This window comes from Scatophagus argus, chromosome 17, assembly GCF_020382885.2.
Source record: "Scatophagus argus isolate fScaArg1 chromosome 17, fScaArg1.pri, whole genome shotgun sequence".
Lineage (NCBI taxonomy): Eukaryota > Metazoa > Chordata > Actinopteri > Scatophagidae > Scatophagus > Scatophagus argus.
In genome coordinates, this window is record NC_058509.1 from 13,553,499 (window position 1) to 13,566,218 (window position 12,720).

At 44.5% G+C, this 12,720-nt stretch overlaps 2 protein-coding genes and 1 long non-coding RNA gene across 3 annotated transcripts; 1 reads left to right on the forward strand and 2 right to left on the reverse strand.

The window, feature by feature from the left end:
* Positions 1-1,597: 1,597 nt before the first annotated feature.
* On the reverse strand, positions 1,598-3,659 carry hoxa1a (homeobox A1a). The gene is made up of 2 exons (XM_046416828.1): positions 2,572-3,659; positions 1,598-2,051 (listed from the first exon to the last, which is right to left on the reverse strand). Exons 1-2 carry the CDS (start codon positions 3,176-3,178, stop codon positions 1,672-1,674), a joined length of 987 nt encoding a protein of 328 aa, XP_046272784.1. The 5' UTR covers positions 3,179-3,659; the 3' UTR covers positions 1,598-1,671.
* A 3,171-nt stretch (positions 3,660-6,830) lies between these two features.
* LOC124074171 (homeobox protein Hox-A2a) lies at positions 6,831-10,328 on the reverse strand. Its single transcript, XM_046416826.1, has 2 exons — positions 8,519-10,328; positions 6,831-7,904 (listed from the first exon to the last, which is right to left on the reverse strand). Exons 1-2 carry the CDS (start codon positions 8,880-8,882, stop codon positions 7,180-7,182), a joined length of 1,089 nt encoding a protein of 362 aa, XP_046272782.1. The 5' UTR covers positions 8,883-10,328; the 3' UTR covers positions 6,831-7,179.
* Positions 10,329-10,452: 124 nt separating this feature from the next.
* Positions 10,453-12,354, forward strand: LOC124074205. The gene is made up of 2 exons (XR_006845809.1): positions 10,453-10,630; positions 11,746-12,354. It is a non-coding gene; the product is annotated as an uncharacterized LOC124074205 (long non-coding RNA).
* Positions 12,355-12,720: the final 366 nt, after the last annotated feature.

Here is a 12,720-nt window from a genome sequence, read left to right on the forward strand (position 1 = left end):
CTCTTTTGGCGTTTTTTTTCTCCTTTTATGGTAAGATGGACTCGCAGGCTGCACACCAGGAATTAAAACATCAAAGGAAGCAGGAAACCCTTTGCTCGTCATTGGAAATGGAACAAAAGATATAAACTACCGAGAATTTGCATGAAGAGTCAAACTTTACAAAACTTCCAGTTTAGACACACACTTGTTTGATCGGTGGATCAGCTGAAGTCAAGTTGATTTTAAAGGCAGTGTGGTCCTTATTCACTTAAAATTGGATATCCTGGAAAAGCAGGTTTACAAAACGGGCCTAAATTTAACAAACGTGAAAAATCTCGTGGTGGAATCAAACCGTTTGGCTGACTGTGTAACATGCAGTGCTGCAAGTTTTCACTGCTCACCGTGTCATCAGGTGGGGATGATGACACCCCCCGTGTGACTCGGGGAGCTGAGGAGTTAACGCTGACAGGGCCAGTGGGGGCCCCATCCTTGTCGATAGTCTAACCTCGATGTTTTAATCAATAGAGTTTCTTTTTTGTCCCCTCAATAAGCCTGGAGCTCGATAAGGTTGTCATCACAAATGACGCTGACGTCCGCGCTCTCATCTCCTCCGTGGATAAACATGCCTTTATTATGCCAATAAGTCTTTACCCCGGGGACGGGAGCGCGCACGGCCGCATACATTGAGAGACTCTGCTAAAAGAAACACGTGCGGTTTCTTTGACGCTGGGGAAATGGACCGAGATTTTCTTTCCTGTCTGTGGGGCTTAAAGAAAAGGCCTGATGGGCGAGTTTGGGTGGAAGATTTGCTTAAAAATCAGAGAAATCTGATTGTGTCTCTTCCCTCTCACCAACGACACAGAGCATAGCTTAGAGGTAAACGCAATTTAATACACATGATTGACCCGTAAACGTCTCTCTGGACAAAACATGTATATTGTTTATGCTCCAATGGATTAAATAGCTAACACATAAATGCCTGGAACATACATTGGCCATACACGACCGGTTGCCCAACTGATAAAACTCAGCTAATAATACATGAAAGCATTACGCATCATGCAAATCTCACACATATCACACAATAGACATTCAGACAGTCGCGACACACAAACACACAGGCCTCAAACACAGAGGTGACAGTGATTATACAAGTACGATAACAATGCACTTTATGATGATCAATAAACGAGGTCGTCTCGTTGATTGTGTGATGCCTGATTGACGACATCAAGTGCAATCAGCATGGCCGTGGCCATGACGCACATCTTTGGCACATTTGAGGTATTTGTTAGTGTGTGCCGCTTTTTGACTTTACATTGGCACATTCAGCAGCAGTGGTCAGGAGTAGGTTGAAGGAAGTAATTGGATACCTTTTGCACCATCACAGTCGTGACGCATGGCCCATTTAACTTCAGATTTCAAAAGAGAGCGTACATATTCTAAATAATGGCCTAAGTTTCTTGGAGCGGCGATGTCATCGTTCTCATGAACACGATACACAATATAAAACAAATCTATAACTTAGAAACGGTCCGTGTTATCGTCCAAAGTTTCAAATAGTGCATTAACTCATCCTAAATGTCCACATATGTCAGTCATCAACCACGACTTTGGCTTTGATACACTGGGTATGAGCTTTGATATATACAGGCCGCCTATGGCCCAAAGAGGTACAGAGGCAGTGAATTCTTAGTTAGAGGGGTAAGGATCAGCCCCTGTGGAAGACACCGTGGAGGATGGGGGAGACGGGGTAGATGGAGCTGAGATGGACTTCTCTGATTCTGCATCATCCAGTTTTTCTTGAATCCTCTCTCCAGGATCTGAGGATGGAGCTTTGGTCGGCAGCAGCCCTTCTTTCTCCCTCTTCTTCTGTTTCATCCTCCGGTTCTGGAACCAGATTTTCACTTGAGTCTCATTCAGCTGCAGCGCTGCCGCGATCTCAACGCGCCGAGCACGAGTCAGGTACTTGTTGAAATGGAACTCCTTTTCCAGCTCTGTCAGCTGCTTGGTGGTGAAGTTGGTCCGGACCGTGTTCGGCTGACCCCCATAGCCATACTCTCCAGATCTGCCTGCAGACAGAGGAAGAAATCACCTTGAGCTTTCTGAACACAGTTAACCCACATGTTCTCTGCTCAAAACACACGAGTTATTAAACTACTGCTTGTGCTTGAAAGCGACTTTTACGCAACGAGCAGCAATTTTTACGCAGCAGTCAATTTCTCGCATCTTCTCAGAAACATGATATAATGTGCCACGTGTTAAATATAACACTAAAAGATAACATTTACTACTGCATACAGTATAATAAATGTACAATAGGAGACATTCCCAGCCTGTCTTTTCTTTAAAAACAACATGACATTTTAAGAAAATTGCACAAGAAAGCAAGAAATGTCTATTTTCAAGCGGCGTAAAAGCAGAACACAGCAACTTAGTTTTAAATGTGTTTACGTTCCTGTGTGTGCCACAGAGAAAACACCTGTCATCAATGTCTAACATCACTTCAGTTTAGAAAGTTTGGGTGGCTTACAGGCCCGTGTAGTTTGCAGACACTTCTTGCCTTTGCTAGAGGCACAACTTGTCACTCACCTGTTTTTGGTGGGTTCCTCTTGACTTTCATCCAGTCGAAAGTCTGTGCGGAAGATGTGCTCTCTGACAGAGGTGAACAACAAGCCTCCAGATGAGCTGCATGCAGAGGTGAGAGCGGGTTTGGACACCCGGGGAAAGAAGTTACTCGCTCGTGCCCGCCGCCATAGGCAGAGTGGGCGTACTGGAGTTGACCAAGGGGGGCGGCGCTGTAACCTTGGCGATGCTGAGAGACCATGGATGAGGAAATGTTACCCGAGTACATCAGCGGGCCACACTGTGGGAATCCCGCTGTGGAGTCTACTTCCTGGTTGAGCGCGTAATGGTTATACGTAGTACAGAAACTCTGGGGTCCATAACTGGAGCTGCAGGCCGGATGGGCCCCATAGGCGAGTCCCAGTGAGCTCGAACTAGATTGGTATGACCCCGGTTGGTGAGGGAGGCCATCGGGGGAAGCCCTGCTCGCCATGAAGCGGTCATCCGCCCCGCAGTTGTTGACAGTAACCGCACAAGACTGGAAAGTTGTAATCCCGTGGTCCGAGTGAAAAGCCCTGACAGAGCATGAGCCACCCTCACCGCTCATCACAGAGTAGTCTAAGAAGCTGCTCATTGTAGCATTGTTCAACCGGGTCCGAGGGACGGTCCGCTTCTACAGACACCCTCTGATCTGGTCCTCTGCCCTGTTACCCTGAGTGACCGTGCCAACCTTCACCTATACTCTGTTCTTATCAGAGGAGGGATGGGGGCGCACCGGCCGATATCAATGAACGGGTGCTGTCACGTGGGCCTGGGTCAGCCAGTGAGGTACTTGTCCTTATCCCTTTAGCCAGTGATAGATTGGCGTTTGAGTGGCTATTTAAATTCCAGGCGCTCGTCGATCAAGGTGACGCGCGTCGCCACTAATGTATTGGCCGAGCAAACAATGAGCTGGGAGGCAGACGGCGGTGGACAGCTCCGGGGTCGCATGATGAGAGGGATACGGCAAACACGGCGTCTTCTAACCCCCTGCTGTGCCTTCTCCTGCTCCGGGAAAGATTAACGTTTTACCCTCTGTAACCTCTCCACGGGGACGACCTGTCACTCTGACCTCAGGTACGGTATTTTTGGAATAGAGAGGTGTGCGTACGTGTATGTGCTGGTGCGTATGTGCGCGCACGCGGTTGTGCGTGTCTGTCCTCGCCTGCGCATATCACCCGTGATGTCATATACATATAATGGTGTCATTCTCTTCTGGATGGATGGATAGCTCTGTGTGTGTGTGCGCGCGTGTGCGTGTGTCACCGCCACGGGCTATGGTGGGCTATCAGTGTCTCATTCCGATGCGAAGTGTTTCACGGTTTAACACTGCGAGGGATTTGCTTAGCAAATATTATCACAGTGTGACCGTGACTTAGAAGCAGGAAGGTTTCACTCCTGGCACCAGCAGAAAGCACTCCAGTTCAGTCACAGCGAGCTTTTAATGTAACTTTGTTTCTCATCAAGGTCGCATTAGAGAATGTTGGGCTGTCTTTCAGTACTTGTTGGGAGGTCACAGGTGATGTAACGACAAGGCAACATATTAAACACTGAGATGACGCGGTATTAATTTTTATTCTCCCAGGGTCATAGGGTCCGCTATCTACTCTGATTTCTCTCCCACATGAATTCATTATGCATGTATAGTGATCAAATGATCTGATAACGCGAGGCCCATCGTGGAGCTAATGCGCCCATATAGCCCGAGGTGCGAGTGTGGGCTGATTATCCTGTTAAGCTCATCAAATAAAGCTGTTGGAGAAATTAATGGCCAAGGAATGCTGTAGCAAAGCCAGAGAAAGGAGGAGAGTGTGCGTGGGAGAGCTGCGGCGTAGCGATAGCAGATTGCAGGGCCAGCCTCTCACTGAGGAAGGAAAAGAAAGGGGAGGGGAGGAGGGAAGGAAGGAGGAAGAGAGGGTCACATGGAGGGATGAGCGCCCCTGTTGGCTGTGTGAGGTCAAACACCCATGATGCTTTTCAGTGTGTTTATAAATATGTGATGACAGTATTCCGATAGATAAATTTAGGGTTTCAAATAACCTTTCAGGCGGTGGTGGAAAGTAACTAAGTACCGTAGGGGCCATTTATGTGCAATTTTGATGTACTTGTACTCTATATTAGCTATGCTTTGCTCTGTTTAACTTCACTGTGTTTCAAAGAGAAATATTCTAGTTTTTACGCCTCTTAACTTATACTTTTCAGATTAAGATTTTACCCAGACAACATACAATGTAATGATCCACTGTAATAAATTAAAGTATCAAACAGTTTATAAAGAATTTAGCACCAGCTCGATGTTTGAATAAAATGCTGCTTATTTTTATTACCAATCTGATAAAGTCATCTGATAGGGCCGAGTAACACTGACAGGAGACATTCTGCTGTATGATGATACGTGTTATTATCACTCATGCACTTCTACTTAAGCAAGGTTTTGAGTAATCCTTGTAATGGAGTGTGTTACTGTTACTTTTACTTAAGTAAAGGATCTGATTACTTTTGTCATTATTTTTAGGTTTAGATATATGACACAGCCTATAGAAATAGACATGAAAGCCACTTTAAAGTTTTCATCTCTTATGCATACTACCCATAAGTAAAATAAATAAATAAAGCGCAGTGGGGTCAGTACTACCCCCCAGCACCTTCTCTCTCCCCTCTGTCTTCCCAGCCGCCTGTGCAGCAGCACTGAGTGGGCGCAGTGGATCATTGCCTTGCCTGCCGGTGGAAACTTCGCTTTTCTTGCCTCTTTGTGTGAACACATGTGCGCAAAATGGGCGCGCTGTCTCGGAATGATTTGGTTATACTGGCACTGTGGTTAGTCAGTGGGTGCTGGAGTGTTGGAGTCTGAAAGACACTCCTTCCCCGCCCTCCTCCCTTTACCCGGCATAGCCCCCCTTCTTAAGCACACACACACTCCAGTTAACCAGTAGGCTAATGTTCATCTAGTCGATGGGCTGCTTATGGCTTCCAGATTATTCGATAAACCGCCGCTGAACTCTCGAGCTTGTGTTGCGCACGTGGAGATGCGTTTCTGCATCGATCCACGCAGGCCGGCACCGCAACTGGTGGTAGTTGTTTTTGCTGCTCTCACACACAAAAGCTGTTGCAGTGGAACAAACTATCGAGTCAAACTGTGGAAAAGCTAATAAGTCAACTCAAGTGCAATACAATAGAGCAAGACCCTTCATAATCTCTATATTGACCTCCAAATCTTTATACTGCCGCAATAATGTTGTAAAATCCCCTCAAATCGCACAAACCCTCTCGATAAAGTAAGCCAGATATTGCATAATGATCCCTTCTCCACGGCTATTCTTAGTAAATGTATGTTTGATAAATGACATCTAGTCCACGAGTCGTCTGTTTTGAGTTTGGGACTGCTTTTAACACACGAGGAAGAAAGTGCAGCTTCATAACATGAGCAGGCAGCTGCTGCGCGCTGCTGCTGTCGCCGAGCCAGAGTCGTGTTAAAACAAGCTATAAAAATGAATTATTACCAAACGCATGCGGAGACTCAGCCCCCTTTTAGCACAGGAATTGGGGAGTCCCGTATGAAAATGTAAGTGGGGTTTTATTTGTGCACATTACGCCACAATTGGTCTCCTTAATGTCCGTCTCATTCATGCCACGGAGTGATTTATGAGCTCCTGAAGGCAAACATGGCTCGGGCATTTGCCTGCAACATACACAAAATGTTAAGAGCCCTGTCATGCTAAGATCTGTGCGGGCGTATTTGCTTTTACTCAGCAAAGTATGAAATTTGAAGGTGAAAATAAAAATAATCTTCGTCAGGGTGTTTGCAGACAGCATAAAACTGTGCTAGCATTTCTGTGCAACTCTAAAAACTAAGTATTATCAGTAAAACAAATGCTGTTTTTTGGCATTCAGTAATTAGTTCATTTTCGGATATTTACATATTGGTCATTTTACTATGTTTAAAACGTTTAACCACCAGAATCTATACAGAAATTAAAATTGAAATTAAAATCCACAAGAAAGTAAAATTCCTCCGTGTGTGTGTATGTGTGTGTGTGTGTGTGTGTAGGCCTATTTTCAATTCAACTCAAAGCGAACCTGAGCATTTGTATTCATTTCCAACCTGTTGTGAAATTTACATAACGTCTCTATCTCTCTATGCCCTACTTATTTTATTTTGCATATTTTCCACATGAATAATTCAAGCAAAAAAATATTCAGTCTGCAGATAGAAAAAGAAACGACTCAAACCACCAGAGGAAAACAAAAAGGATTGTAGCAAGTTAATTGTATTCTAACAAAAATATCCAAGACATTGAAAGCTATACAAAAATAAAAATGACCAGGTTCCATAGGCCTAATATTGTATAATTATTCACATACACTCATAATTTCCATTCCAAGAGATCAATTTGTTATGGTAATTACAAGTCACGTTTGAGTAGAGCTATTTCAGTGATTTAATTTCATCCTTACCTTGTATTAATCGTCAAGTCAAATATCAACAGAATAAATGTGCCGAATATACAAACAACATCAGAGTTAATACCCTCGTACGCTGATATTTATTGTCCCAAAAAAAGGGGGAAAAAGTAATTGTGATTGATTTCAGCTAACCTAATAGTTCAGATGCTGCAAGTCGATTGTAGTTAGGGACTCCGAGAAAAAATAGAAACTGTCCGTAGAAATGTCCACGGGGCTGTCCAGAGACTCTGACAAACTCGGCGAGGCAGCGTCGGAGAGCTGTAGGCAGGAATCCGAGGAGAAAGGTTGAAAATCGTGTATAGAAACATCCAGGGCCGGGGGACTGTCGCCATTGTCCGGGCCAGATGCCGAGCCCGGGCCCATTGTTGACATGCAGCCCGGAACAGTGGGTGACGGGTTGGGAAAATGTTTCAGATTTTTGTCATTGCTGTTCAGCGGCGCAGCAGCAAAGCCCATGGACTCGCCATTGTGGAGCTGCTGTGTGGAGCTAAGAGAGTTGTTCTGAAAGGAGCAGGTATCTCTCTCCAGCAGGGCCCCGCTCCGCTCATACAGGGGGGCCTCGTCCTCCTCCTCGCTGTGAATCCCGTCCTCGGCGCCGGGCCCTTTCCCCTCCCCGTTGTGGTTCTCTTTGCTCTGGGTCTGCCGCTTGTGCTTCATGCGCCGGTTCTGGAACCAGACTTTAACCTGCCTCTCGGTCAGATCCAGCAGGGCCGCTATTTCCACCCTCCTCGGCCGGCATAGATACTTGTTGAAGTGGAACTCCTTCTCCAGCTCCAGCAGCTGTGTGTTGGTGTACGCAGTCCTCAGCCGACGGGAGCCCCCTCCTCCCCCAGCGCTCTCCACAATCTCAGGCGAGCCTGGAAAATAAACGCCACGGTAGCGTGGGATTAAAACGCAGGACACAACAGTTGCATAACCCCACCGCCACTGAATGTCAGGATATGGCTATCACAAATCACCAGAGAGTGGCTCACAACACGCTGCAGCAAAATGGCCGCTGGAGCCACTGATTCAAACTTACAGCTTGTAAATCTTTTATCCGTAAAGTCATTACAGCGGAAAGATACTCATCAGATTGTTTTACACACAAAAATCACGTCTAGCATAGGCGTGAAGCAAATATAGTGCAGTATAAAAGCAGCGAGGTCCAGGCTGGTGGGATACTAATGAATGCTCCAGCTGCCCTCCTCGGCAACGGCACTCCATCACTCTTCATTACTGTCACACATCAAAACTCTGCTACAGCTAGGGGAATAAATCATCTTACATCACCAAACTTTACTCAAACTTTTTTTTTCCTCCCTTGCCTCATACACAATCACAGAAAAGCAATAACCATAAATCTGTCTGAATAAAACCTATCCAGACTAATTTTTTTTGCTGTTGTTGTAAGGAAAGGCCTCAGCACTGAGCTCTTATTTTAGCAGCAGATAGTAAACACTTTTGCAGCAAGTGTTTTGAAATCACCCACCTTTCGGGGAGAAGCACACAGGTCCATTGGAGATGGTGGTAGCGGTGGAGGTCGGCAGGTGGTTCCTCTTAGAGGCTTTCTTCTCCCGCATCCAGGGGTACTCCGGGGGTAAGGAGGCTGTGGGCAGCGGGCTGCATCCGTCGGGGCTGTGCCTGGGCCGGCCGTGCCGCGGATGGCTGCCCGGATTCAGGCTGGGAATGGTCTGCTCAAAGGGAGGAGGAATCAGTGTCGGGCGTGAAAGCGTCGAGCTCTTGATTGATGAACTTTGAAATGAATCAGCGACAGGGGGGAAAGATGTCAGGCACTCAGCAAGCGACGGCTGACTATTGATAAAACCGCTCTCTCGCTCGAATTCGTAATTCATCTCCGCTCCCTGAGAGCCGAGGAAAGTTTGCACGCGTGTTTTTATAAATGTTGCGGCTCAGCGAGGACGAGAAAGAAAAAATCATTAAAAAAAATCTCCTGGTGGTGTTTTTTCTATTTCACTGATTACGGCCGTGTGGGGACCGAGCTACTATTAAACTATTGAATTCATGGAGACAAGGTTGAAATTGGACCGAATTGCCTGTCACATGATTACCTCTGCCCAATGACAATTTGGGGTTTAATCAAAAGAAGCCACTGTCTGCCTGATTGATCCAAAAACTCAGATGAAGAACGCCTCGTTCAGCTGGGGGGGACGACTGTTTTTATTTACATCTTTGTCCGCTCAGTTTATCCTCCTCTTGCCCCTCCAGTGCAGTCCACTAAGCTACAAAATGTGTTTTTTAAGAATGGCTGACGCTCACTATTACAGGGAAGGAGCCCAGCCTAGGGTGCGCGGATTCGTGCACTCCTCTTTCTCGTATTGTTTGAGGATGTCAGTCGAGAACGCCCCCACCACACACACACACACACATACACACACTTCACGCCAGTAGCTATTCATATAGGCAAGAGTCTGGCTTCAGAGTTGCACAAAAAAAACATACCCCCCCACCAAAAAAAAAAAACTGATATTGAGACTTCTGGACAGCAACCAGCCCTAACAATCCGGTCTGTTCAGTAAATGTGGACTCCAGAATAGATGTGATACTTCAAAGACGCATAATAATGAAATATGCAGTGCATCCATCGACATGTGTTGCAATAAAAAGCCCATCCATTAACTTAATACTGACGGATATGACATGTTCAGACCATTTCATCCCATAACAGCTGTTTGCCAGTAACAGATAAGGTCCAGAAACTTGTAAACAGGTTTGCACTTAGGTATGCATGCGCGCCCACAAACGTTGTTTTATTACAGGCTATTTGTGCAGCCTCGGTCATATTAAAGCTGATATTAAAGGCGTTTAGTTTATTCCACAAAAGGTCGATTTTTTTGTGCATGAATATACCCCACTGAAAACACACAGCTGTCATAATTGTCACCTTATTTTAAATATTATTCTGTTATTTAGAACAATTTCGTCTTTATGTTCATCATGGAAAACCACAAAGCTGAACTAGAGTTTACTGGGAGGACAGTAGCTACAATGCTGAAAAAGGCATCTGTCGCCAGTATCAATTCTACATGAAATAGCGATGAAGCAAACACCACCATGTTCACAATCGAGCATTTACAACGAATCCATTTGCACAGCTATTATGTAGATGGAAGTGTTATTGAATGGCTCTTCCCCGCAGTGTTGCAGTGGTTTTACAGCCCTTCCAGAATAATCTGTGAAAGCCACATTTGGGATGTTTTTCGTCAAGCATTACATGTTGTATTTTCATTCCAAAAAATGACTTATTGAGCAAGAGAGAGGAAAGAAGAGAAGTGGAAGGCCTCTCTCAGTTTGTTGCTTATATACCAAACAAAGAGTCCTGGAAGCCTGTGCGCGATCAATCTTACTCGCCAAAAGGTCTGACAGCTCGGTGCCCTCACAACACATTTAAGGCTTCTAACTCTCCCCCGGATCAAATGCAGCCAGGAAGCGGCGAGAAACACTGGCCACTCAGATTAGAACCAGTTTCTGCTCACAGTCATAGTCAGGCTGTCGCTGGAGGGATGTTTTAAAAGATAAATAAGAAGCCAGCTGCACAAGATGCGACCATTTCCTTTTTTGAGGAGGAGGTAATGCGCCAGCGGTGAGTAGGGCGAAGCAGCTTCTCCACCTGGCTTTTATCTTTGAATTGTGCCATGCAATTCACACAGCGATATGTATTTGACGTTTTAGTAGACATGCAGGTTTTGCGAGGGGAGCAGACCTTGTGGTGAAGGACAGAGTTGCTAGGGGAAGAGATGGATGGCTTTTTTGGAATTACGCACAGGCTTTGTGTGCAAGGAAAGGAGTGGGTGGCGGCATTTAGTGGAGCTCAGTCTGTCCTACACACTTGTCTTTACAGCAGGATTGATTTAGGACCACTTTCCCACGGATGGAAATGCGATGAGGGAAATACAAATCTTCTTTTAAAGTTAAAACGTTATTTATGTGCTACCTGTGTATGACGCGTATGGCTCAAATCAGTGTCTTGTGGTGATTGTGTATGCGTGTGTGTGTGTGTGTGTGTGTTGGACGCGGAAATACTCAGAGCATCAGTTTTTTTTTTCTTTTTCTGTGACACACCATGGTTCAATTGTTCTAGGTTTCCCTGCTAACCATATGTCAGGGCTACTAATGTTCATGCCCTCTTACATCAATCAGATTAGGCTGAAAATTATTTCTTGGTGTAAAATCAGTGAGAAGAAATAATACTGCACATGCATAAACAAAACATAGTAGTTAACATAACAAAAAAGGTTTTGGTGTAATTTCAGGAGGAAAAAGTAGAAAAATCGTCTAACATCCCAAAAAAATGATCCATTTTCTTCTGAAGGAAACGAGAGATTTACAAAATAATATAATCATTTTAGGGCCACGTGTGCATGTACTGTTATTTTGAAAGAAATTAATGCAAACAAGAAAAAGAATATAGACATTTTAAAAAATGTAGGTTCGAATAATTCCTCTGCAGATCCTTCATTTTAACAACACACACACTCACACACACGAAGACACTCCTGTTTTTTCGGTTTTGCACTCATAACCATCCACATAACCGAGACATTTGGTGTCGAAATGGAATTTGCAAATCTGTATAATGATGAGACAAATAAGCAACGTTACGATTCTGGCGCAGCCTCTGAACACAGTAGACTGACTGAACATATCGGGGAATTATTTTTCAAACGATTTCTCATTTAGCCTCTTGTCTTCTTGCAGAATCTCCAGGAAGGGCCCGGGTGACATTTTTATTATTATGGATGTGCCCACGCATGATGAGAGGAGGGGAGAAGGCCACCCGAGAGCTTTCTTCACGTCGGATCAAGAAGAAGGGGCGAAAAAAAAATCAGATATTGTTTATCTGACTTTTATCTGCGGCCATTCCCCTTTATTTTATTAAATATTAAATATGGCCACTGGTTTAACATTATTTTTGATTTGCATTACTACAGACATTTACCAGTGTTCATCCATTTATTGTTTAACACCTAACATTTTATATTAGACTTAAAGATTTTGCCAATTGTCTAAAAATGTATTTTTCATATTGTCACCTCTACGATTCTGCACCGTCAGGAAATATATGACGTCAATATATCAATAATAAAACGTCAAAAATTCGAAATATATTTTGACATTTTTATTCAAGTAACTGTCTTGAAATGCATCTGATGTGTCCAAATTAAAACTACGGGGTTTGCTACAATTATATTTCAATTATTTTTTTATTTATTTCTTCGACCTGGAGCAGCATGGAATGTGTGACATCGAAAAAAAAAATGATGGCGTCTGTTTCTGTTTTCTTCAATAAAGAAACTGCTTAACGCGTGTCCTTCTTTCCACCCTTATTGCATGACTGATTGATTTTTACATTCGCTGAGAAAACACCTCCTCCGAGAAGGAAAAAAAAAGGAAACATTGCCTGTGATAGCAACATGGTGTGTGCTGCTGCTGAGGAGCTTCTGCAGACTACATATAGTCTGGCTGGAAAAGGGTCGAGACGCTAATTTTCCACCAAACCTTCTCCCCATACAAAGATCGCAGAGGTGTCAGGTAATACTAAAGGACTCTTTTAACTTCACACCGAACAAAATAAATAACATTAGGAAGTCCGATAGAACAACACAAGCAAGGGAGGTTGCGTGTAAGCTCATGACCCTTGTTTCTGAAAATGTGTTTCCCTCATAAATCCCA

Coding starts and splice junctions, on each gene's coding strand:
- LOC124074171 (XM_046416826.1), bottom strand. CDS start 8,882: ATGAATTACGAATTCGAGCGAGAGAGCGGTTTTATCAATAGTCAGCCG. Junction 7,905..8,518: donor TGTGTGCTTCTCCCCGAAAG/GTGGGTGATTTC, acceptor TTTATTTTCCAG/GCTCGCCTGAGATTGTGGAG.
- hoxa1a (XM_046416828.1), bottom strand. CDS start 3,178: ATGAGCAGCTTCTTAGACTACTCTGTGATGAGCGGTGAGGGTGGCTCA. Junction 2,052..2,571: donor GAGGAACCCACCAAAAACAG/GTGAGTGACAAG, acceptor CTCTGTCTGCAG/GCAGATCTGGAGAGTATGGC.